This window comes from Pleurodeles waltl, chromosome 3_1 (genome assembly GCF_031143425.1).
Source record: "Pleurodeles waltl isolate 20211129_DDA chromosome 3_1, aPleWal1.hap1.20221129, whole genome shotgun sequence".
NCBI lineage: Eukaryota > Metazoa > Chordata > Amphibia > Caudata > Salamandridae > Pleurodeles > Pleurodeles waltl.
In genome coordinates this window covers 958,059,678-958,086,946 of record NC_090440.1, presented here as the reverse complement: position 1 = coordinate 958,086,946, position 27,269 = coordinate 958,059,678, and the positions used below count along the sequence as shown (strand labels likewise).

The window sequence follows — 27,269 nt, the reverse complement described above, 5'->3', positions numbered from 1 at the left end:
GACAGACAGTGGAGTGCTGTTCCAGCTGGTTTAATATAGTCGCGTTTCCAAAGGTTCTAACACCTTTTGGCTGCATGGTTTTGTACCATTTGGGGCCTGTCAGAGCCTTTTTTTAGAAGCTTGATGTCGGTAATTTTGAGTTGTCAAAATGTGCTATGACCAAGGCTCTTCTGAGATTAAAACGGTTGTTGGCCTAGATGAGTGTGAGAAGTTTTAAGGAAGCTGCAGGTTTGTGGCCTTAATCAGCTTGTGGTACAAACAAGAGCTGAGCATTAAAGATAATCACCAGGTACCTTATTTTCGGTGAGATATAAGAGGGCGATCCATAGTCTGTGGGTCAGACAGAAGACCACGAGTTGGGCTTTGCTCCTCCTTACATTAGAATTTCATTTTCTGTTCCCTTCAGGGAGAAGAACCTCTCCTTTATGCATTAAAATATGTGGCCCCCACATAATGAGATGCTGGCCTGGTTGTCTGAACTGTCTACAGCTGGAATAGAACTTGGGTCTTAGTGGTAAATATTTGGAAGTTCTCCTGATACCTCTCAAAAACTGCACAGATGGCACACAAATATGTTGAAGAGTAAGCTCTAAGAAGGAGATCCCTGGAATATAACTTACACCAATCATGGAGCCTATACCTATTTTTGGATTGCAATTGGAAGAAAGGAGTTGATGGTTCCAAGCCAGGACCCAATATACCTGTCAAGTTTTCCAAAATGTTCAAAGAATTCCTTAGTCTGCCGTGTCATTGGCGGTGGAGAAGAGGAGGAATTTTGAAAGTGTTTTTCCATCTTCATCATTGAGAAGATGCACTCTTCTGTTATGCTGCTTAAGACTAATCTGTACCCTTCAAGGATCTGATCCTTGACTGATGAGCTTTGAGAAGGTGGTTCAGTTCCATGTATTCTGAAAGTCGCCTTATAACTTCCCTTTCTGTTTTTTTTACTTGAAACCAGTAGATTGGGTTTTGAACATTAGTGTGCCAGGACCTTTGGGTCTGCTGATTGCGATTTTTTAAAGGAAATTATGATGACTGATTTCAAGGGGCCCAGACCCACTGGTGTTAGCAAGGAGGCACCCATCATTCATTTCTGATAACTTTGATGAGAAGGGGAAGAATAGTGTAATACATGAAGCTGGGCGTGGTTACACAGGTAAATTAGAAGCCTTTTTCGTTTTCTTAAAGGTCAATTTCAAAGACCAGCTTTAAAATCAAAGGTTCTGAATGTGGTAAGTGGACTAAGGTGGTCGGGTGGAAAGCAGTAAGATGATACAAGGGCCCGTATTTATACTCCGTTTGCGCCGAATTAGCGTCGTTTTTTTCGACGCAAATTCGGCGCAAAACTAACGCCATATTTATACTTTGGCGTTAGACGCGTCTAGCGCCAAAGTATTGGCAAATAGCGTCATTTTTTTGCGTGAACGCCTTCCTTGCGTTAATGAGATGCAAGGAAGGCGTTCCCGTCTAAAAAAATGACGGCGACGCAAATGCGTCGTATTTATACTCCCGGGCAAAAATCACGCCCGGGAGTTGGCGGGTCAAAAACCCCCGCATTTGCGCCACTATTTAACGCCTGGGTCAGGGTAGGCGTTAAGGGGCCTGTGGGCTCAAAATGAGCCCACAGGTGCCCTCCCCTGCCCCCAGGGACCCCCCCTGCCACCCCTGCCCACCCCAGGAGGACACCCAAGGATGGAGGGACCCACCCCAGGGACATTCAGGTAAGTTCAGGTAAGTATAATTTTTTATATTTTTTATTTTTTTTTGGGTGGCATAGGGGGGCCTTATTTGTGCCCCCCTACATGCCACTATGCCCAATGACCATGCCCAGGGGACACAAGTCCCCTGGGCATGGCCATTGGGCAAGGGGGCTTGACTCCTGTCTTTACTAAGACAGGAGTCATGAAATGGCGTCTGGGCGTCGTAAAAAAATGGCGCAAATCGGGTTGAGGCGATTTTTTTGCCTCAACCTGACTTGCCCCATTTTAAGACGCCCTAACGTCATTTTTTCCCAACGCCGGCGCTGCCTGGTCTACGTGGTTTTTTTCCACGCACACCAGGCAGCGCCGGTCTGCTTGCGCCGGCTAACGCCATTCCATAAATACGGCGCCCGCATGGCGCTTCAGAATGGCGTTAGACGGCGCTAAATTTTTTTACGCTAAACTGCGTTAGCGCAGTTTAGCGTCAAAAAGTATAAATATGGGCCAAGGTTTGTTGGAAGCATTGGTTATTTTGAAGAAAAAGAACTCCAATACATCTTTATGACATTGTTTTGATGGACATAGATTGTTTTCCAGTTCCTCTGGGTTGAACAGTTCTTTCAAAATGTGGAAGGTGTCCCTCTGTTGGTTTGAGGCTTCGCAAAGGTATTTTTCAAAGTAGGTCTTTGTTGATCTCATGGCATTGCTGTAGCTTCTCCTGTGTCTCCTACAACAGTGTTTATCCTTGATTGTCAGAGAATCACTGCGTTTGCACTCCAAGTCGAAGCTGGTTGAGCCTAACACCAGTTTATTGTTAGAGCCAATGCCCTGCTTTGATTATTATTATTATTATGTATCTGTACTTTAAATAAAAATATCCCACTTGCCCATATCTAATGTCCTGTGATGGCACTGGGTTGCTGCCATAACTTTGAAGCCCCAGAACAATGACATCAATACATTTCAGTAATATATTTTACCTATATTTATGTATTTGTTTGTGGAGACACCACACAGATTTTCTAAAGGAAGTGCAGATTATCTCAAAGTATGTGGTACTGAGAGATTTAACAGTCTATGTGTACAGGGTATTATGGGCAGGATTGATGAAACGTGAGGAACCTAGACAAACCATACACGTGTGAAAAGTGTACATTATTTGGAAAAGTTACTTGCTTTTAATCTTTGTTACTAATAAAGAACACAGGCCCTCATTGCAAGTTGGGATATTTCATCCATAGGAGTAACTCTTGGTAAAATATCACAAGTCACATTTTAAGTGTGTCTGTGTGACAAACTGGGTTGTTCGTTGAGGAGGGTATGAACCCTTCTCAAGCACCAGCCACAATTCTTGTCAGGGTGAACCACAGAATTAATTAAATTAACTTGTGCTAAATACTCAGGTGGTCTGGTGACTTGGCACAAAATCAGTCAGGCTTAACTTAGAGGCAATGTCTAAATTACTTAAGCAGCACACAAACAGTGATAAAGTGAAGAAACACCACAAACAAAATCCCACACGAATTCAGAACAAAGGGAGTGGAATTTAATAAATATTTTGACACCAAAACAACAAAAATCCAACCATTAGAACTGGAGATATGCAGTTTCAAAGATTTAAGGACCTTTAGACCTAAGGATTTAAGCACCTAAAAACACAAAGCACCACTCACAGTTATCTGGTCATGAGAGACTGGATGAAAGTCACAAGTTCAAGCCGGCCACACTGGCTCTGCAGGCCAAATACAAGGACCATACACTTACTTCCCAATGGCATCTCTACTTCTTACACATTCCACCTGCTCAGAGTAGAAGAAAGAATTCAGCATTTTGTCACCAGGTTAGTCCTGCCGAAAAGTTACCTTCTAAAGTCTAGCACAAAGAGTTCCATTCGCAGTGGAGGAGACCGCGAAGAGCAGGGAAAGTGTTGCAGATGGTCATCTATGTAGCATGAAGAGCAGGCCTGGCATCAGGAATGGTTGTTGCTGTAGAATGAAGATCCTGGTGGGCATCACAAATGGTCAGTGCTGGAGATTTGCATTGGTGGTCACCATGGGCTGTTGATGCTGTAGCACGCAGTGCAGATCTCACATTGCCGTCATCGCTGGTTGTCATTGTAGCATGAAGAGTTGGGTTCACCGGAGCTATGCAATGGGCAGCAAGATCTGGGTGTGAATGGACTCATTTGCAAAGAGCCCAAAATGTCAGCATTTCTCCCTTTCTCCAAGAAGGAGTTCAACTGATGCTACATCAAGGATCCAGTATCTGGGAGGCACCTCTTGGGGTTCAGGAACCCAGTCCATCAGAGGCCAGCAGGGCTTAGGTAGGTCCAGTTGCAAGTCTGACAGCAGTTCAGCTGGACAAATGCAGGGAGGCCTCTGGAGTTTTTGTCTTTGGAGCTCTAACAGGAGGTCAGTCAACAGATCCTTGGTGTCACGCCAGCCTGGGATGAAGGGTGTAGGACCAGTCTTCCATTTTAGCAAACAGGGCGGGCATCAAGCAGCAGGACATCCTTCATCTGTAGTATCTACAGGTTAAGGAGTGAACTGAAGAGTTGGGTCTGACGATCCAATATTTATATCTGGTGCCATCTTTAAAGAGGGATAAGATTCTGGAGTTTCTCCCTACAGAGGTATCTAGAATTTCCTGCTTACCTGCCTTGTTTCCAGTCGGTCTGGGGCACAATAGGGTAGTGTGAAGTCCTTTGGGTGTGAGCTGAGTCTATGCCCTTGATGGATGCGCAAGTGTGGTAGGTAACAGCTGCGCCCCTACCAAGCCAGAGATGGCCCATAATGCCAAAATCCACACCCTCCTTTGTGAGTCTGTCTAGGAGGAAAACACAAAGGCCAACTGCCAAAAATACCACGTCATGTGAACTAGGAAACAAGTTGCAGGCACCAAATGGTTAGGACGAGAAAATGCCAACTTTCTAAAAGTAGTATTTTAAGAATTATGCGTTAAAATCCAAATTTACCATTAAAGAGGGTTTTAAATTACAATTCCTCATATACATTACTTTCCTACGTGCTCCCAATCAAAATTTACCACTGATTAAATGTAATAAGGTAACCTAATATTATCCTAAGGGGAGGTAGGCTTTGCAATAGTGAAAAATGAATTTGAGAGTTTTTCACCACCAGGATATGTAAAACATAAAAGTCCATGTCAGCTTTTTTTCAAATACAATGCACCTCGTTCATAAGGGCTGTTTAGGGCCTAACCTACGCACAACATACATGTCTTAAAAATGAAGGTTCAGGCCTGGTAAAAGGTTTATTTTGCCAGGTTGAAATGGGAGTTTAAAATTGTACACGCAGGCTGCATTGACAGACTTGGGACACGTTACAGGGGGGTACTTTAGTGGGTGCACAATCAGTGCTGCAAGCCACTAGTACCATTTAATTTACAAGCCCTGGGTACCTGTGTACCACTTTACTAGGGACTTACATGTAAATCAAATGATCTCTATTCACCCCCTGAAAATGCTCAATAAATGTACTTGTGTGAGATCCCAAAAGGGATGCTGCACAAATCAGAAGACATTCTACCTTTTATGAATTCAGCAAGTATACCCATGGTGGAGAAAACCTGTTAGCCCCATCACACATTTCACTGCCCGAATTTCGGGCAGTGAAATGCGCGACGGGTGCTACTGCACCCGCTGCACCTCAGCATTGCTGCCAGCTCTATTACGAGCTGGCAGCAATGCTGATGTGACTTTTCCGCTGGGCCAGCGGACGGTAACACTGTTACCGTCTGCTGGCCCAGCGGAAAAAAGTCATAATAGGGAGCCAGGAATACCGCCGGCACTGGCAGTATTCTGGCTCCTGCAGCCTCGGCAGTCTTTTTAAAATACCACCAAGGTTGTAATGAGGGCCATAGCCTTTGGAATCAGTTTCACAATGTGTGTTACATAAGAAGCATAAGTAGAACAAAATCAATTTGCTGTATGTTTTAAAGGCTGATTCATAAATTAGGATGTCTGTTAAAAATCCCCTTGTGGGTGGAGTGGCCAAGCCAACATGGCCGTGTGGACATAATCCACACAGGCTCCACCAATTACTGGTGAGAATGGTGGCTAAGGGAAGCCCGTGCACATTGAAACTGTCAGCATAGGGAAGTGAAATGCACCATATAGAGGAACAGGACAAAGCCCCAGACCTAGATGCAGGCCCTGGTTCCTCGCCCGTGCCAAGCTGATTCTTGAAGACAACCAGTAAAGTGTGGGCGCACATTGTTGGCAAGTACTGATTGGTCCTGCTACAGGGACACCACCAAGTTACCAGTGGAGAGAACAGCTGCAGGAGATGCACAGCCTCGGGATGCCACTGTCACCCCTGTAGCTTGCAATGAGCGGACATATGAGATATCTACTGGCATAGAGAGTCATGCACACGCATATCTAAGGGAGCATAGGTGATTTTCTTTGGTCCATGGGCTGGATTTCTCGATGAAGGAGGACAGCGCAAAGGCTGTTCTTGCCACCCAAAAAGGCACAGCACAATAGAGTGTCCAGCTACTTCAAGCCAATGGAGGCCAGGGAAGCCCACGCACAGCACTTGGAGCTTGACACTATGGCGCTCACTAAAAGCGATTTCCTAGATTTGTTGCAAGAGTTCAAAAAAGAACTTAAAGAAGAGTTAAAACTGGATATGACAAGCTCCATTGATGCTTTGCACTCCGACCTAACCACAAGGCTCACATCGCTTCAACAAGATGTGGATTCAGTGGGGAAAAGCACACTAGATTTGGAAACACAATACAAGTCTATGGAACAGAGCTTAGAGAAACTGGAAGATTCCAACATTGAGACCCGGATGCATCTGCATACTGTTCTGTTGAAGTTTGAGGATCTTGAAAATCGCTCCCGAAGGGACAACGTCTGTCTCAGAAATTTGGAAGGGGGGGAGCGGAGGGTCCTGACCTTGAAGCATTTGTATTGGGTCTTTTTGGCAAACTCATAGGTGACACGCAGGTCTCGATCAGGGTGCAGAGAGATCACAGGGTGGGTCCACCATCGACGGCAGAAGGAAGACGGCCTCGCGAATTGTTGATAAAACTACACTCATTTAAGATGAAGGAAGTGATCCTGCAGATGGCCTGGAAAGCGGACACTGTTTCCTTTCAAGAAGCGACATGCTCGGTTTATCAGGACATAGCTCCTGCCACATTAGAAAGAAGACTTCAATTCAGACCGATTATGGACCATCTCTGCAAGAGAAATATGAAATACTGCTGGACCTTCCCATTCAAATTGGCCTTCGCCTATCAGAATATAGTGCACCACTTCACTGAGGTGAACGAGGCAGCCAATCTTCTGGGCCTAACGCTTTCTGACAACACAAACCCAAACAGCGCAAAAGACTTGCCCCTTGAGAACTCTACTCCTAGGAGTGAACTGAACCCATGGCTCACGCCACAACATCCGAAGGAGCAGGGGAAGAAAGGAGATTGAAGACTTGTGACCCCCTCTACATGAACCTCTGCCTTACCAGACAATATCCTTTTGCTTGACCTTTGGTGATAGGCTACCCAAGGACTGGAAAGGGGGAGGGAATGTCTAATGATGGTCCTGTACATTTCTGGGAGGCCACGTATATAGGGAGCACTGACACTTCTGGAACACTGCAATATTTTGCTACAGGTCTTTACCCAATGGTTTACCCCTAGCCCCATACATATAGGCCCTCATACACCAAGATCGGAACGCCGAGCGGCCGCACTCCTGCCGCAGCCATTAGGAGATTCCCGCTGGGCCGCAACACAGGAGCCCACAGTTGCATAGCGGACAGTGAAAAGCTGCACGGGCTCTGTCAGGGGGCCCATTGACTCCCAGTACCGCCAGCCTTTTCCTGGCGTGTCAAACCGCCAGGAAAAGGCTGGCGGTAGGGGGACCCGTAATCCCCCTGGTGGATTAAATCCGCCAGCACCAACGTGGCGGTGGTGCGACCGCGGCGCTTCCGCCGCGGTCGTGATACCATGGGAAGCACCGCCAGCCTGTTGGTGGTGCTTCCATCAGAACAGCCCTGGCGGTCTTGGACCGCCAGGGTTGTAATGACCCCCATAATCATCCATTTAGAATGCTAAGGCGGGTTTTGCCAGAACTCCTGTAATGTTCTACTGTTATATAAATGATAGACTACTTAAGGGACTAGAGTCCCTACTTGTTTCAGACTTTTGTTCTTTGTTGTTAACCATGAGTGGGTTTATGCGGGGATCTTTGAGAGGATGCAACCAGGGTCAACATCAGTCTCCTGGACGGGAAAAGGGAGAGAGGGAGTGAGGATGGGGGCAGAGGGGTAGTAGTAGAGGTGAATGAAACTACCAGACAGATCAGATGTTGGTCACATTAACCTGGAATGTGAGGGGCCTTAATTCCCCCTCTAGGAGACAAAAGATATGGAAACATCTCCTAGATGCGAGGTATGACATTGTAGCCTTACAAGAAACCCATCTGAAACTCAGTGAAGAGGGCAGACTTCAGCATAGGAGCTATCCCATGGCATTTCGGTCATCCCATACCACAAAACATAATGGGGTGGCCATTTTTTCCATGGCAACGAAACAGGGCCCAGGCTGGCCCGGAAACTGAGGGTAAAACAAGAGAGAGAGAGTATATTCCTAGCCTCCACCAGGGACATAGGGGAGAGACCAAGACGAAACTAGAAAAAGCGACTGCCTTTAGGAATTTTTACAAAGATCTCTACACAGCATGTATGGCCAGCAAGGTCTGACCAGTCACACTATTTGGAAAAGGTCTCCCTACCACAAGTCACTCAGGAAAAAGAATGAGATCTTGAGTGATCCCATTGGTAAGGAGGAGAACATAGCAGTGATACTGCCAATAAAACTTTACAAATCACCAGGACCAGGTGGCTTCACAGCCCAGTTTTACAACATTTTCGCCCCAGAACTTATACCGCAATTGACTGAGCTGTTTAACCACATAGCTACTGAACTGGGTGATAAACGCACAATGAGTGAAGCACTGATATTAGTCATTTCTAAACCAGGGAAGGACCCACAACTCTGTTCCTCCTATAGACCCGGCACCTTATTGAACCTCAATGCCAAATTGCATTTTAAAATTTGGCCACCTGACTGGAGAGAATCTTGCCAGACCTGATCCACCCAGATCAGTCTGGATTTATAAGGGGGAGACAAACTCATGATATCCTGAGGCGGGTGATACATTTGATACAGAGAGATACCAGGAAACGGACTCTGGTAATACTGTTCACTTTGGACGCAGAGAAGGCATTCAACCTTGTCAACTGGTCTTTTATGTTCCAAACCATGAGGCACTTTGTTTTAACAAGAGATTCATCACAATGGTAAGGGCCAATTATACTGCCCTGGTTGCTAGGTTGCTGGTAAACTGATTTGGCTCAGAGACTTTTCAGTTAAAAAGGGGCACCTGCCAGGGTTGCCCGCTCTCTTCTTTCCTGTTCGCACTTAGGCCCTCATTCCAGCCCTGGCGGTCTATAACCGCCAGGGTGGAGGGCAACAGAAGCACCGCCAACAGGCTGGCGGTGCTTCCAGGGCCATTCTGACCGCGGCGGTAAAGCCGCAGTCAGAAAAGGGGATCCGGCGGTTTCCCACCGGATTTCCCCTGGCCCGGAGAATCCTCCATGGCGGCGCTGCTTGCAGCGCCGCCATGGGGATTCCGACCCCCTTCCCGCCAGCCTGTTTCTGGCGGTTTACAACGCCAGAACCAGGATGGCTGCAACGGGTGTCGTGGGGCCCCTGGCATGGCACTGGCATGGGCAGTGCAGGGGCCCCCTAACAGGGCCCCATTAAGATTTTCACTGTCTGCCTTGCGGACAGTGAAAATCGCGACGGGTGCTACTGCACCCGTCGCACCCCTGCAACTCCGCCGGCTCCATTCGGAGCCGGCTTCATTGTTGCAGGGTCTTTCCCGCTGGGCCGGCGGGCGCCCTTTTGGCGGTCGCCCGCCGGCCCAGCTGGAAAGTCGAAATGACCCCTGCGGTCTTTTGACCGCGGTGCGGTCTTTCGACGGGGTTACTTTGGCGGGCGGCCTCTGCCGCCCGCCAAAGTTAGAATGACCCCCTTAGTCTAGAACCTCTGGCAGTGTGGGTGTGACAGGATGAGGAGATCCAGGGCGTTCCTTTTGGTTCTACTACTCACAAGATCTCTCTTTTGTCAGATGACATTCTCTTATCCCTGACATCACCAAAGACCTCACACCAAACTTTGCAACTCCCCCTTTCTAAATTTGAAGGAATGGCAATATACCAGATTAATGTGTCCAAATCCTACCGTTTAAAGCTCACCCTAGCCTCTGCCGAGATGGAACACTTGATACACAGCTTCCCCTTCCAGTGGGCAAGGAAGGAACTAACATATTTAGGAATTAGACTCACCCCGCACCACAGACCTCTACAAAGCCAACTATCCCCCTTTGATTCAACAACTTAGGACTGACCTAAAGAGATGGGCACCTTTACATATGCCTTGGTTAGTTTGCATTCATGCCCTCAAGATGATAGTGCTGCAGTGTTTTCTGTATCTTTTTCAGAGACTGCCCATCACGATGGAAAAGGTTTTTTTCTCCACCTGAGGACTCTCCTGACTGAATTTGTCTGGCAAAAGGACAGGGCTAAGCTCCCATATCGAGTACTTTGGCTACTAAGATCAGCTGGGGTATTGGCTCTTTTGGACTTCCAAATGTATTATAAGGTGACACAATTATGGGTGATAACAGACTGATCTCTTAGAGAGTCAGATAAACACTGGCTCCACATGAACCGTGCAGTGTTGGGGTGCTCTATTTGGGACCCGTATGGAACCCCACGCCTGATTGACTGAGTAATGTCTATCTTAGCACCCCCATAAAAACAGCCCTAGACATCTGGGACACTGACAATAAGTCAGGAGCATGGGCCCGATTTCCATCACCATTTTCGCCCATCCACTTCAATTCAGCTTTCCCGCCAGCACTCTCCGAGAGGCCCTTTGAGAGACGCGGATAGGAGGGTGTCTAGTGATATCTGACCTATTCCACTGGGCCAACATACTCACTTTTGAAAATTGTCAGAGGAACTTTGGACTGCATTAACTGAAAGATACCACTAGACACAGTTACAACACTGGGTCTTGCACCCTGACATTAGAGAAGCAGCAACAAGAGACTTTTCACCCATAGAACAATTTGTGAAAACACATGCAGACTCCAGAGGGGCAATCTCGTCTTGGTATCAACTTTTACTAGACATGATCCCCCGCACCTCTCCCCGCCATGCAGAGTTCTAGTCCTTCCTCCTGGGTGAACAGATCTCAGATGACCAGTGGACCCAATTGTGGCATGACATCCAATGGTACAACCATTCCATGGGTTTTAGGGAAGCTCCCTACAAAACTTTATATGACTGATACTTATACCTCACAAAAATTCAAAAAGATCTTCCCCAATACCGATGACAGCTGCTGGAGGGGCTGTGGTCTCTTGGGGGACTTTAGACATATTTGGTGAGTCTGCCCTATGATCCGAGCATATTGGTCCGAAATCTTAGCCCAAATAAAGGACATATTGGGTTACCTGGTCCTGCCCTCCCCGCGTTTTACACTTCTAAGGCTTAGAGACAAGTCCCTTAAATATCAAACTGCGAGTTATAGGGCGATTCTGTGGCTTCGCCTGGGGACAGCCAAGATGGCTCTAGTGGTGGCGTGCAAGATGCCGGCAGCTCCCTCGATTACTCAATGGCATTCAAGACTTCTGGCAAGCTCTGATCAGGGAACGCTTGGAGAATACTCTTAGAAATAGTTTAAAAAACTGTGAATACCAATGGGACCACTGGTGTCTTTTCTCTCCAGAGGCATACCCCTTACGGCCTGTCCGACCCGCACCCGGGCACTCCACCTCTTCAAGATATAAAGTATTCATGACCCCTGGGGCTTTTTGCCTCCAGAACTAGGAGACATTAGACTACGTGCACCCTTAACTGGGCGCTCAATGATAGATATTAAATGCTTCTTCTCGTGGAGTACATTTTATTATTTTCTGTTTTGATTATTTCATATGTTTGCAATTCTTTTTTTCCTCTTTCCTTTTCCAGTACACGAATACTTGATGTATTTTGGGATAATGACACCAATATTCTTGGAAACTGTAAAACATGTTAGCACTACCCTTTAATGCTGATGTTAATTCCTCGGACATGTTCTATGTGTATCTGTTATATTATGAAAATCCAATAAGGAAAGTTTGACTAAAATCCCCTGGAGTCGCTAAAATTGATACATAAGCGATGTGTGTGAAACGTTGCTTCAAAATCCTTTTCTCAATGTACAATCCATTTCTCAACCCTCTGTTATCTGAATAGGAACAACATGTCTGTGCTCCTTTCTGTACCATGCAAGTAGCAAATGTCTGCATATTTTTTCTCCTTCTTTTATTTGCCAGTACAAAGTTTCTGTGGCCCTGCCCCACATGACAACCTCCACAAGCCAACTCTGTCGTAATTGTTCTACCCAGGAACAGTGCGCCCATTAGGGAGTGAGGCATTATCTTCAGGGCGTCACGTGGTGGTGTGCCATCTTTCTGAAAAGGGGTCAAAAAGGTATATTTTCATAACAAAGGGAATACTCCAGTTTTCAAAACTGTCATTTGGCTGGCGTATTGAAAATCTGCCTCTCCATATAAGAGCGTTTTTATGGCAGGCAGTTACTCATGTAGACGCAGGCTGCATGGAGGACACTCAGCGAACAAAAAAGGCCAAGCCACTGCAGCCATATTAATAATAGCTCTTTTCACATGTGTGACGGCTTTTGCACCTTTGTTAGGGATGTAGTGCCTCTTTTCAATGTAACGCATGGGCACTATCCCTAGGACACATATTGTTAAGTACCTGAAGTATTGTAAGCCCATTAAGGAAACGTGCAGGGTGGGTCACTTACCAATTATCTGCAAACTGTCACGGGGCAGAACTGTAAAACATAAGAAAATAAGACTTTTCACTTCTCTTGTTTGCATTGATTTCCTTCAAATTAAACAGAAACTGTAATTTCGTCAAAGGGGTTTCGCAGCCATCTCTTCAGATCAAGGCCTATCAATAGAGGCACATGACGAGAGAGTACTTAGTGAAGGCTCAGCTGGAAAGTGCACATTACAAATAAAACAAGCATTTACAATGCAACGGGTCTCGCGTTTGCTCATGTTAGAGCTGATCGCGTCGTAAACTCCTAACCCGACTTTTCACCTATCGGGCAAAAGTGCATTTATGTACATAACCCTAAAAAGTGAAATTAACTATGTAAAGCGCTCGACTTCTGCCAAGCGAGATCGCGCTCGTAAATTAGAGAAAAAGAAGTCCACGAGCCCGATGGAAAACAGCGAGCCTCGCATGTTTTCTGTACTTGGTCGCTGCGCTCGAGGATGGCTAGCTACCGGAAAAGGCATGACGTATGCGTGCCTCCGACTAATGAAAGCAAGCAGATTTTATTAGGCAAGCCCACGAACCAATATAAAACACTGACGTGAAGTTGACAGGGCTCCGAGCCCTTTTCTAAATACTAAAGTGTCTCGCTGTGATACGCGTGCGCGAGCGCATGCAACGCAGGCTCGACCCTAAAAACAAGAGCACTGCACACAAAGTGTTCTTTGACAAAACAGAGAGTGAAAATGGATTTTTGTTTAAAGATACAGCACTGTTCGTGGTTACTTTTTTTTCTCTTCCAAATGTAGTCTACTTTCCTTATACGCTATTGTAGTATGTGTTTCTTAAAAAAAAAATATAAGGCCTAATTACGAGACTAGCAGTCCTAGGACTGCCAGACCAGTGGTGGCGGGCAGACCGCTGCTATTTTGGTGGTCAGACCAATACATTCCGACCCGGGCAGTCTGACCACCAAGAGAACATTGGGATTGGTGACTCTGACGGTGTGTGCCGGGTGCAATCAGCCAGGATGGTGGAGAACAAGTGCTGGGGGCCATGGGGGGCCTATACTGTCCATGCCCTTGGCATCGGCAGGGCGGGGGTCCCCGTGCCCAGCACCCTCGGTAATGTGCACTGTCTGCTGTGCAGACAGTGTGCATTACAAAGGTGCTAATGCCCCCTGCGGATGACAACATTGCCGCCGGCTCGATTACGAGCTGGCGCCAATGCTCCTGACACTTTCCCGCTGGGCTGATGGGTGGAAACCTTGGTTTCTGCCCGTCAGCCCAGTGAGAAAGTCATAATGGGGCCACAGGGGAGGTCATCGCTACAGTGGTGGCACCCTGTCAGGAGTTTGGCGAACGGTTGTTCCCGTCTGGCAAACTCAAAATAAGGGCCTTAGTGTCTATGCGCATGTGCAGAGGGTGGGGCGTTGACTTGCAAGAGATAAATTCTCAAATGGCTCATGATGACCCTCCCTCGACAATGGTAATAAATAGCATATTACATTCTGCACATCTGTGTATACGGTTTATGCCATGACGTTTGTCCATTTTTATTTGTTTTTAAGATGTTATTTTGCTCTACTAAGTTAGTAAACTTATATTTGACTTTTGCAGTGGAATAACAAGTGTGAATGTGCATTTATTAGACCAAATGTAGTTTCACTGACATCATGAAATATATGGAAAATGTTACTTACTTAGCAGACATTTGTTCGTGGCATGTAGTGCTGTAGATTCACATGCTGTGCATAAGTCCACCAACTAGTGTTTTTTCTTCGAAGAATGTTTTCGAGTCACGAGATCGAGTGACTCCTCCTCTCGGAATATTGCGCATGGGCATCAAGCCCTTTGTTAGATTGTTTTCCAACAGAAGGGTGAAGTAAAGAGTGTACAATTGTGTATATAGTAAAAAAAAGAAGATGTCTATGCAATGCAAATACACTTTTACAATATATTATACTACAATGGCTACAGACTTCCGGGGAGGAGGGTTGGCACATGTGAATCTACAGCACTACATGCACAAACAGATGTCTACTGGGTATGTAACATTTTCAATTCAATGGCATGTGTAGCTGTAGATACACAGGCTGTGCATAGACTGTAAAGCAGTCCTCCCTTAAATCAGTGGTGGCTAGTCTGTAGAAGTTGTAGTAGTTTGGAATACTGTTTTGAGTACTGCCTGTCCAACATTTGCTTGTTGGCGAGATAAAACATCCACACTGCAACGTTTGGTAAATGTGTGTGGTGTAGACCATGTGGCTGCTTTACATATGTATGCTGGTTGTATATTGTCTAAAAAAGCCATTGAAGCTCCTTTTTTCCTAGTGGAATGTGCTCTAGGAGCTGCTGGTAACTGTCTTTTAGCTTTAAGGTAGCAAGTTTCAATGCACTTTACTATCCATCAGGCTAATCTATTTTCAGAAATATGATTACCTTTGTGAGGTTGTGAAAAAGCTACAAATAGTTGTTTTGTTTTCCTAAACTCCTTTGTTCTGTCTATATAATACACAAGAACTCTTTTAACATCACGGGTATGAAGAGCCCTTTCAGCAAGTGAATCTGGAAAGAAGACTGGCAATTCCACCGATTCATTGATATGAACATGTGAAACCACCTTTGGTAAGAATTTAGGATTTGTTCTTAAAACTAATTTATGTTTATGGATTTGAAAGAAAGGTTCTTCTTAAGTGAATGCTTGAATTTCACTAATCCTTCTTAGTGAAGTAATAGCTACTAAGAAAGCTACCTTCTATGATAAAAACTGTAGACTACAAGAATGCATGGGTTCAAATGGTGGCCCCATAAGTCTTGTAAGTACAATATTAAGGTTCCACAAAGGTGCTGAAGGCATTCTAGGTGGAATAACCCTTTTAAGGCCTTCCATAAAGGCTTTAATAACAGGAACCTTGAACAATTAGGTTTGCTGTCTGTTTTGAAGATAAGCAGCTATAGCTGTTAAATGAATTCTAATAGATGAATATGCCAAGTCTGCTTTTCGTAAATGAAGCAAGTAGCAAACACTATCTTCTACTGACACTTTAAGTGGATCAATATGTTTTGGTTGACAATAGTATACAAAGTGTTTCCATTTAGCTGCATAACATTGTTTAGTCGTGGGTTTGCGCGCTTCTTTTATAATATCCATGCACTCAGATGGAAGTTGTAAATAGCCAAACTCTATGATCCCAGGAGCCAAATTGCCAGGTTGAGTATGCTGGGATTTGGATGTCTGATTTGACCCTTTCATTGAGTCAACAAGTCTGGTCTGTTTGGCAGCTTGTGATGTGGTACTTAAGACAGATCCAATGTGGACGTGCAAAGGTTGGAGCTATGAGTATCATTGTGAGTGAGGTTTGTTTCATCTTTTTTTATCAGAGATGGAATTAGTGGGAGACGTGGGAAAGCGTAAGCAAATATTCCTCACCAATTCATCCATAGAGCTTTGCCCTTGGATTGAGGGCGTGGGTACCTGGAGGCAAAGCTTAGGCTTTTTGCGTTCTATTTTGTGGTGAACAGATCTATATCTGGAGTTCCCCACATTTGAAAATATTGCTGAATCACCTGTGGGTGAATTTCCCATTTGTGGACTTGTTGATGCATCCTGCTTAACAGGTCCGCTAGTTGATTGTGTATGCCTGGAAGATACTTTCTGGTAGTAACTGGATGTGATTGTGAATTGCCCAGTTCCATATTGCCTGAGCTAAGGGAGATAATTGGGGAAATTGTGTTCCCCCTATGTTTTTGCAGATAACACATTGTGGTCTTATTGTCTGTCCATCTCAATACTATCTTGTGTGTGATTAGCGCCTGATAAGCTTTTAACACTAGGAATATTGCTAGGAGTTCCAAGTAATTTATATGAAAAGTTTGTTGGGGTGAATCCCACTTGCCTTGTATGGTGAGGTTGTAGAGGTGTGCTCCTCAGCCTATCAGTGATGCATCTATTGTGATTATGGTCTGAGGCACAGAGTCTTGAAAGGGCTGCCCTTTTGAGAGTTTGGTGTAATCCCACCATTGCAGAGAACTGTAAGTTTGGAGGTCCAACAGCACTATATCCTGAATTTGACCCTGTGCTTGAGACCATTGTCGGGAAAGGCACTACTGTAGCGGTCACATGTGTAATCTTGCATTGGGAACTATGGCTATGCAAGAGGCCATCATCCCTAAAAGTTTCATCACTCATTTTACTGTATAACTGTGGTTGTATTGCAGTTAAGATATGAGATTGTGGAAAGCTTGGATCCTTAGTGGGTTTGGATATGTCAACCCTGATTGAGTGTTTAGAATTGCTCCCAGATACGGTTGTATTTGGGATGGTTGGAGATGAGATTTTTGGTAATTGACTGTAAATCCTAACTTGTGTATGATGTTTAATGTATATTGAGTATGCTGATGACAATTCTGTTTTGTTGTGTCATTTATGAGCCAATCGTCTAGGTATGGGAATAGATATATGTGTTGCCTTCTGAGAAATGCTGCAACCACTGCTAAGCATTTTGTAAACACCCTTGGTGCTGTTGTTACCCTAAACAGTAGCACTTTAAATTGGTAATGCTTTCCTGCTATTACAAATCTTAGGTATTTTCGATGTGCTGGATGTATTGGAATGTTAAAGTAAGCATCTTTGAGATCTAATGCTGTCATGTAGTCCTGTTTTTGTAATAGGGGAATGACACTGTGTACAGTGACCATATGAAAGTCTTCCGATAGGATGTGTAGATTGAGGGGGCCTGAGATCTAAGATTGGTCTGGGAGTACTGTCTTTCTTTGGTATAAGGAAGTAAAGTGAATATATTCCTGATCCCTTTGGGATATAGGCACTATCTCTATGGCTCCTTTGATGAGTAGTGATTCTACTTCTTGTTTTAAGAGAGTAAGGTGTTCCTGAGTCCTTCTGTGTGAACGAAGGGGAATGTTTGGCAGAGTAGAAATGAGTTCTAGGCAATAACCATGTTGGATAATTGACAGAACCCATTGATCTGTGGTGATGTTTTGCCATTGGGAGTAGAAATTCACCAGTCTTCCTCCCCCATGAGATGTATGGTCTGTGGGGATGTTTAATAAGTCACTGCTTTGTTGATGTAGAGGAACCTCTGGAAGTGGTTGATTTATCCCTTTCTCCATACTGAGGTCCTCTATATGATCCTCTGAATAAGCCCCTATTATAGAAGCTTGCTTCTTGTTTGTTTTGAGAGGTAGATGGCTCTGTGGTTGATGGTTTGAAACCACCCCTAAACTGTGGCCTAAGAAAATTACCTCTTATAGGTGTGGTATATAAAGCACCCATGCCTTTTGCAGTTTCTGAATCTTTTTTAAGTTTATCTATTATGGTATCTACTTCTGGGCCAAATAGATGCTGTTTGTCAAAGGGTGTGTTAAGAACTGCTTGTTGAATTTCAGGTTTAAATCCTGACGCCCTTAGCCATGCATATCTTCTAATGATTATGCTGGTGTTAATGCCACTTGCAGCTGTATCAGCTGCATCAGTAGCATATACAAAAGCATTATTAGAAATAGCCTGCCATTCTGTCACTATTTGTTGCCCTCTTTTTTGGTGCTCTGGTGGAAGATATTGCAATAAATCTTCCATTTGATCCCAATGAGCCCTGTCATACCTTGCAAGAAGTGCCTGAGAGTTTGCAATCCTCCAATGATTAGCAGCCTGAGTAGCCACCCTTTTACCCGCTGAATCAAACTTACGATTATCTTTCTCTGGAGGAGGGGCATCTCCTGTAGATTTACTTTTAGCCCTTTTCCTTGCTGCACTCACTACTATAGAGTCAGGTGGTAATTGTGCTCTAAGAAAAACTGGGTCAGATGGTGCTGGTTTATATTTTTTGTCTACCCTTGGTGTAATAATTCTTGCTTTTACTGGTTCTTTAAATATATCTTCAGCATGTCTAAGCATGCCTGGAAACATAGGGAGACACTGATACTCCTTATGAGTAGATGTTAATGTGTTGAACAAGAAATCAACCTCAATAGGATCACTATTAAACTGCACATTATGATATGCTGCTGCCCTGACCATAACTTGATTATAGGCAGTTGTGTAAAATAGGATCTGTATCATATAGATCCCATGGATCTACATCATTTTGAGGATCAGTGAAATCATCCTCATGTGGTGACATAGGTGAGGCCTGTGGTGTAAACTGTGCTGAATGTGTGGGTGAGGGTGGTGTTGGTGGTGAAATAGGAAGATAAGGAGAGTGAGGTAGTAAAGACTGCAGTTGCATTGTCTTTTGCTTCTCCTTTTGCTTACTGAGTTTAGTTGGTGGAGACCCAGCATCTGAAGTCTCTTGAAAAGGTAATTTTCTTTTGGTTGCTGGACAAGGAGATGCTATACTCCTCCCTGTCTCCTTGTGTATATGGATATTTCTTTTTTTGGTATCCATAACCTCTAAAATGGGTAGAATCTCCGAAGACTCCTTAGTAATTGAAGAACGTTTACCACTGATATATGTTGATTCAGAAATTTTGGTGGAATGCTTGACTGAGACCAAAACTGTCAGATCCGAAAGTGGTAATCTCTTTTTCGGCTCTGAAGCGGAGGAGTCCGATTTCCGATTCCTGTTTGGTATGTGCCGGCTGCACTTTGGTCTTCTGCTTCGGTGCCAAACCCGAGGGTTGGTCTTCCGAAGGTATTTTTCTGGTCTGACCATGGCCAGAAGGCAGTGGAGGACCGAAGACCAATGGAGCAGTCTTGGTGTAGCAGTCTTTTTTATTGTCTTTGTTTGATGTAAGGGGACTGCTGTACTTACATACTGCGCCGGTGTGATGTCCCCATCTGAGTCTTGATCTGAATCAGAATCTTCGATGGAAACTGCTACACGCTGCTCTTCTTCTTCTTGTGCGTGTTATCCTCTGAAAATGTCGGATGTGTGTTCTGTAGACTTGCACGCCAACTCCATCTGACATGCTCTCCGGTTCCGAAGAGTCTTTTTGGATTAGAATGAGCTACAAGCGTCACAGGTCTCCTCCCTGTGTTCGGGAGACAAACAGAGGTTGCACACCAAATGTTGATAGGTGTAAGGGAATTTTGCATCACCGAGGACAGAAACGAAACAGAGTACGTTCCATGAGCTTACATTATTCGATCAAATAATGTATCGAAGAAGGCCCAGAAAGGGTGCAGTCGCCCATAAGAGCGTCGACTCGAACTTGATGATTACAATCGGATCAGCTATCGATAGTAAGAAAATGCGATCTGAACTATACCGACGTTTTATCGAAAGTTTAGAAAAGTTCAGAGTATACCGAACTGAAAAGTCCAAACACGTCCAAATCCGACAGCAGAAAGAAAACAATCTAACAAAGGACTTGATGCCTATGAGCAGTGTTACTGAGAGGGGAGTCACTCGATCTCATGACTCGAAAACATTCTTCGAAGAAAGACAACTTGTAACACTCCTAGACCAACACTTGATGGTGGGCTTATGCACAGCATGTGTATCTACAGCTACACATGTCATCGAACGTATATATTTATATATATATAGGTTTAAGTGGAGTTGGCTCTTCAGCGAAACTTGGGAACTATCCAGAGTTCTCTCTTCTTTGCATAATTTATGCGTCACTCTAACCCTGAAAGGACTTTTTTTTTTTACTTATACTGGGTGCTCCCTTGTGTCTGGACAAAGTTAAACCTTTCTGAAGAGCTATAATGATAGCGAAACACATGTCAGGGGTTGCTTTTACTCATTCCAGGTTGGCTTAGATGGTATTTTACCAGTCCAAAGCTGTAATACTGTGCCTGGAGTGGTGAAAGGCTTTTGTCATTTTACACCTTGGAGAGGATGTACAAACAGCAAAAGACTTTGGGCCTCATTACGACCCTGGCGGCTGGCGGTAAGCTGGCGGTAACACCGCCAACAGGTTGGCGGTGGTACTCCAGCTATTATGACCGTGGTGCAATAGCCATGGCCATACCGCCGGCCCCTCCACTATACCACCAGGCTTTCGACTGGCGGTCATAATCCCCAGGGCAGCGGTGCAAGCACCGCTGCCCTGGGTAATATGTGTCCCCGACCGCCAGCCTGGCCACGGCGGTAAACACCGCCATGGAAAGGCTGGCATAAGGGGGACTTGGGGTGCCCCTGGGGCTCCTGCACTGCCCATGCACTTGGCATGGGCAGTGCAGGGGCCCCCAGGCATAGCCCCGTTGCGCATTTCACTGCCCGAATTTCGGGCAGTGAAATGCGTGACGGGTGCTACTGCACCCGCTAAACATCAGCATTGCCGCCGGCTCTATTACGAGCTGGCAGCAATGTTGATATGACTTTTCAGCTGGCCCAGAGGAAAAGTCATAATAGGGAGCCAAAAATACCACCCTGCACTGGCGGTATTCTGTCTCCCGCAGCCTCTGCAGTCTATTTGAAAGACCGCCAACATTGTCATGAGGGCCTTTGTCCCATTCTAACTCGGCATGGATTGTGCTGTGCTGATCCTATGCTTAAAAAAGTTGCTAGAAACCAGACATTTGAGGTGAGCGAATCTAGAGGGTCGCTGGTGTTCCAGGGTGTTCCTTACTGGAGCTGCTCTCCACCTAATCTTGGGAACTACCCAGAGTTCTCTCTTTTCTTTTTTGTGTATATATATATATATATATATATTTTTATATATATATATATATACACAATATGTACACACTTCAAAACAACACTTCGGATTCTCAGAAAACAAACAAACTCAGAGCTGCTGCACCAAAACAAATTTCTTAAGGAAGGGAACACCAATCCATGCAACGCGTTTTGGCTAGATCGCCGTGATCACGCATACATGTTTAAGTGAGAGCAACCATTTTAAATCGTGAGAGCATAGTAACAGAAAGCAGACTGTATTGGACTCAGGTTGTAACACATATGCCAATACAGGTGCCATCTTGAAAGTGTATATAATGGTATATTTTGCAATAAATCATACAACAGTACTTTAAACAGGGCACCGGTAACATAATTTCAAAGCATGAAAAATGACCAAATTATAAAAAAAAACATTTTAAGTCAATCCTGGTTTCGAGTTTTGAGTCTAGTCAGCTTCCTCGCATGGCCTACACACTGTAAAATTAGTAAAGGTTGATCATTAGTCTCATTCCACATGTGACCACGCCACTGCCATCTTTGTCAGAGAAGGGAGATAGGAGGAATTCAAAAGTTCTCCCTTCCCACCAGCAGATAAGACCGTGTTTGGGGGGGCGTGGCCAACCGACCAAGATGGCAGGCGGGTTTTAGAAACGCTCCATCTGAGGCTTCTATATTCTTCAAAACTCTGCAGCAGAGAGTGCCCCTAATGCAGGCTGACTTTGATGTCCCCGGCAGCGTATCCTCGGTGACCAGAGCAGTGTGGATAAGGCAGTGTTAAGGAGAGGAGTCTGCTGCGGTGTTAAGCGATATAGAGCCCGGCAGCCCTGAGACAACAGGTATGGCACGAGACTCAATTAATGTTGCCAGGCAGACTGACAATTGTTGGTGAGGAACAAACAGTGGTGGCATGCAGCCCTGGTGGTGGGGGACTTGTCCCAGTGGGTGCCACAGAGGTCGGTGCTGATGATACCTGCTGCGTCTCGGGGTTCCCTGGCCACTTGTGCTGCTAGTGAACCATCCTAATCAGACACGCAGTAAGTAGGTGAGGAGACGATCCTATAGGTAGGCCTCCAGAGGAAGGTGCAGTGGACTGAGAGGGGGTCTGCAAGGCACCTTTGAGAGTGAGGATGGGCCCTTGCGATGCCTAAGTGGAAGGTTTCTCCAGACCTCGCTGTGAAGGCAAAAAGTTTGAGGGACATAGAGCTTAGCCTAAGGTGAACCTCTCAACCATCTGTGTGAAGACTCTCAGTTCTGGCTGTGATCACGATCATGCATTTGCAGTTACCAGTACATTAAAGCGCAACATTTGTGGCAGGGAGCAGTGGAGACGAGATGGCTATCACCCTTCAATCTGTGTGAGCAGATTGCTTGAAGGGATTCCCCGGCTCTGCCATACTTCTCCACACCCCGGCCATTCTGAGGTGGCACTCCTGGGTGCAACTGCCTTCTCTGCTCAATTGGGGGTCTGCTGGTCTTCCTCCCTTCCCCCCTGATGGTTATCCTTTCAGCATCTCACAGGTGAGCACCTTCGGACTGTGCTGCCAATGCCTCCTGCTAAACACATGTCACAGACAGCTCCCAAGCAAAGAAAGATAGATAGATATACTCAGCCACTGCCATGCCCATTGGCGGAGTTGGACCCCGTGGCCATAATGGTGCAGGAAGTCAGAAAATACATGGGCCAGCAGGCCCTGAAGTAAATCTCCAGATTGGAAGATATGGTAAGAGAGCTTAAACCTACAGTTATGTGCCTCACATCTGAATCCCAAGACCTGCTAGATGTGGGGAGGATGCAGAGGGATGGTCCTGAAGGAACAACCTCCACTTTGAGGTCTTCTGGAGGGAGTCGAGGGCACAGACCCTGCTCATTTCCTATCAGACTGGCTAAAATCTCTGATCCCAAGACACGAATTCACCCAATGCTTTGTGCTTCAATGAGTTAATTAGGTCTTGAGGTCACGTCAGCCCCCTGGTTCCCCCCTAAACACCATCTGTCCATCCTCTCACAGTTCCTTAGCTAAGACTGTGACCTGATCCTTTGTATACCACTACACCAGGATGATGCAAAAGCAGCAGAAGACTACTGACTCTGTGAAACAGAAATGTAGTGCTATGGTTTTCAATACATGTTGTTTCCAGCAAAGCTCAAAGTAATCCATCAATCAAAGTCCCTCTTCTTTGAGTCTCAGAAGGAGGTCTGGAGGTCAGTGGAAGAAAGGCTACTCCAGGTGGACATGCACTGGCATGGGTGCTGGAGACATATGGCAGCAACATATGCCGTGGATCAGGCTGAAGGCGGAGCTCCTGCCCTGAGGAGCAGAAGTGCGGATATGGTGGTGAAGGCCCTATCTAGGCATCCAGCAAGAAAGTTATGGAGGAGATACATATTAACTCCAAGCACTCCTGCAACAAAGCCTTGATGTGCTTGAGAGTGGGATTGTTGTCCTCCCCTAAATCATGGTCAGTCCTAGGTACAACTGTAAAACCACAATAGGCTGATGGCGGATGGGGACAAACCTGTTCCCACAGACGTCTTACCTGTTGTGGCACCCTTTGAATTCCTGATTTCCACTCTTCAAATGTTCCATTGTGGAACTCTTCTGCTGGACATGGCCATAGACATGGTTACTGTACCAATTGCCGCATTTGATAAGGGTTTCATTAGCTAGGTGCTACTGGGCAGTCAAGATATATTCCTTGCTACCTGGTTATTGGGCATTGCCCCAGGTTTGTCTGACAGGTACTTCACTGTTTGAAGTATGGAGTGGGGTGGATGGGACCCTTGTTTCTTTGATTGTTTGTGAACACCATTGCTGATGCACTATCATAATGTCTTACATTTCAGTGTTCTATTCTTATAAACACACCAATACTTGTATAACCCCTCCTGGGCCTCTATACTGAAGCCAGAGAAGATGCACCCTACCGCAGGATTTGAAGGTATTCCATATGGTGCCTATTTTGAAGCCCTGCAAACCTGCACACCTTAACATATCATAGAGATGGATCTCATTAATTATTAGCAAGGCTAAAATATTGGCCAAAATTCTGGCCATATGATTGTTTACCATAGTGATGGACCTTGTACACAAAGACCAGGCTGGGTTGATGCCACACCCCTATACCAGGCACATAATCTTCAGACTGCACAACACTATCGCCCGCATTTTTCTAACTATAATAGTGATTCATTTTGAAAAGGCATTTGAGAGAATATCATGGCCATACTGCCTATCCTGGAGCATGTCAGATTTGGTTCCACATACCTTTCTTGTGCTACGGTACTATACAAGTCACCCTAGGCCCGAGCGAGGAGAGAATTTTTTTCCAGCCCTTTCAGCTACAAAGGGACACGAGGCAGGGGTACCTGCTGTCACCCTTCCTCTTCACTCAAGCAGAAGAACCTCTGGCACATCTGCTCAGACAAGGTGACCCATGAAGGGATTTTGGTGGTCAGATACTCACAAGAACAGGGTCTATCTCTTTGCCAATCACATCCTGATATAGGGGAGCCCATGTTTTCAGGCCTATAATCATGGAAATCCTATACCTTTTTAGGGGATTCTCAGCTTAAGGGTTAAGTAGATCAAAACGAGACTGTTCCTTACTGAACACTCAAAACGAACATTGACATGGGCTACCTGAGTGGGCCTAACAATCCTGCACACAGAATTTTAGTACCAAGGAGTCCATGTAACCAATACTGCTGCTAGTGTGCAGTTAGCAAACATAACACCTCTATTGAACGCCATCCGACAGGATACGCAACAGTGGTCAACTCCAACCCTCACATTGACGGGACAGGTGGCACTAATTAAGAGGATTGTCCTTCCCAAAATCTTGAATCAGCTGCAGAATCACTAGAGATACATCCCAGAGAGGTTTTTGCCTCTTGTACATAATTACTTACTACATTCATATGGGACGGGGGGCCACACATGTTATTATTTGCAAAGTGTTGTGAAGCAACGTACAAAGGCAGCCTAGCGATGGTAGAGATCACCTCCTATTATATAGCATCCCTTCTTCTGGCTATGAATGACTGGATCTATAGTTATGTGGCTGACCCAGCCTATAGACTGGAGCCATTCCTAGTAGGGGATAGATCCCCTCAGCACTACATCAATGACACGAAAAAGCCACATATTATACCCCTTTCCACTATAACTGTCCTATGATTGTGGCAATCCTCATTTAATCTTCTCAGTGGGAGGAGAGACTCACATGTGAGACTCCAATATGGTCTGGCACCCAACTGGCGATCCTCATTTAATCTTCTCAGTCTGAGGAGAGGCTCACATGTGAGACTCCACTTTAGTCTCGTACCCAACTGCCCCAAGTCACCACCCCGGAGGGATTTGGTCGATGGGACGCTGGGAATGTATTCCTCGTGGCAAGTGTTTGGTACCACAGAGTTGAGATTCTATGAAGAACTTCAGCCTGAATTAGGGCTTGAGACGTCCCAATCTTTCGCTATTTACACCATAGGCATGCATTCGACCCTTACCTCTGTGACACAATATATCTCACTGATTACATCACTTTAAACACTAAAGTGCCCATGTCCCATTTGCCTGACTGTGGCCAAGTCTCCACTATATGCAAAACGTTAGTTATGAACACTTTAGACTCCTGCCCTGACCTGAGGCATAAAAGGGAACAGGACCTTGGTTTGCTCAAAACCTTGTGAATGATGGCATGTCTGGCTTCCTGAAAGGCTGCAATTTCAGCAAGATTTATGGACTGATTTAAAGTTCGTGGATGGGTTACTTAGTCACAAATGTGACAGATATCCCATCTACTGTATTATAAGTGCATTATGAGCAATGGCACTTGCAAAATGGCCAATTGGATAACCGTCACCTTTGTGATGGAGTAACCTGTCTGCTGAGCTCTAAAGCAGGCCCTTAGACTCATTCAATTCAAATACCTCCACCTTGTCTACTTTACCCCATACTACCTGTGATATATGAATAAAAGCCCTACTCCAAAATGTCTCACTGTATAGCAGCAGAAGGAGATTTCCTCCACACTCAAGGAGCTGAGGAGCCCTGTGCCCCCTTTTAGTCTACATCCGGGAGGCGCTGGAAGCTACACTGGAAAGACCTCTTGATTAGACTCTCAAGATAGCCTTACTGGGCATAGTGGAAGATGAAAGATACACACACGTAGAAAGGACGCTACTTAGATCGGGGCTTGTCATTGCCAAGTGAGACATTGCTTAACATTGGAGACAGACTGATCTTCCGACGAGTTCAGGGTGGTTAGAATGTATGTACTTGTGTAGCATCCATGAGAAGTGGGTTTATGATGCCCGGGTTGTCTTCTGACGCATTCTAGAGTGTAGGTCGGTTGGATGTGGTATAAAGTGGGCTTTTAATGTTATATGTGAAATGTAGCATAATTATGTTGGCTGATATAGCAAGGAATATAATCCCCAAAGGGGATAACTGATACAGCAATGACAATATGGTGTTGTCCGATTCTTTTCTTTCTCATTATGTCTGTGCCAATGGCATTTATAAATACTAGCGACAGTGGTTATGTGTTGTTTGTTTCTAAAATTCAATAAAAAGAATTGTCAAAGAAATGGGCCTGTGTTCTTTTCCCAGAGAAAAAAGCACCTTTTGCAGGTTTCAGGAGTCAAAACCAAGGCACTTGTGGAACACACAGAGGGAACGGTCTAGGGGCGGCACACTGGTCATTCATGCAGCCATGACCACAAATAGTTTGTTTTCTGTTTTCAGACAGCCAGAGTGATGTTCCCACCGACCAGTTTCCAAATTTTATTAGCAGGTGAGAATGGTATTAGGGAGTACGTACGCAGCAACAATGATAAATAAGTATGAAGGACAAGTAAATGGTGCCCTGTATGTAAGTAAATACTGTTTTACAAAAAAACGGCCGATGTGGGTTTGGGGTTAGATGGATGGGAAAGATGCCTGCAAGCAGCATTGGTCTTTTAGCTCTATCCTAGGGTTGCCTAAATCGGAGTGTCTGGTGGGAGCAGAGAGGTCAGGCTTGATCATGAATTCTCCTCCTGGACCTGTGTCATCAGAGACTAGACATCAGTTTTGCCAC

General features: G+C 45.3%; 1 protein-coding gene across 1 annotated transcript in view; it reads right to left on the bottom strand.

Moving 5' to 3' along the window:
• INPP5B (inositol polyphosphate-5-phosphatase B) overlaps positions 1-27,269 on the bottom strand; it is a 738,051-nt gene that overhangs the window by 691,966 nt on the left and 18,816 nt on the right. Inside the window, exon 3 of the mRNA XM_069223977.1 lies at positions 12,618-12,647. Within this exon, the coding sequence (XP_069080078.1) occupies positions 12,618-12,647 (30 nt within the window). The remainder of the gene's footprint in view (positions 1-12,617; positions 12,648-27,269) is intronic.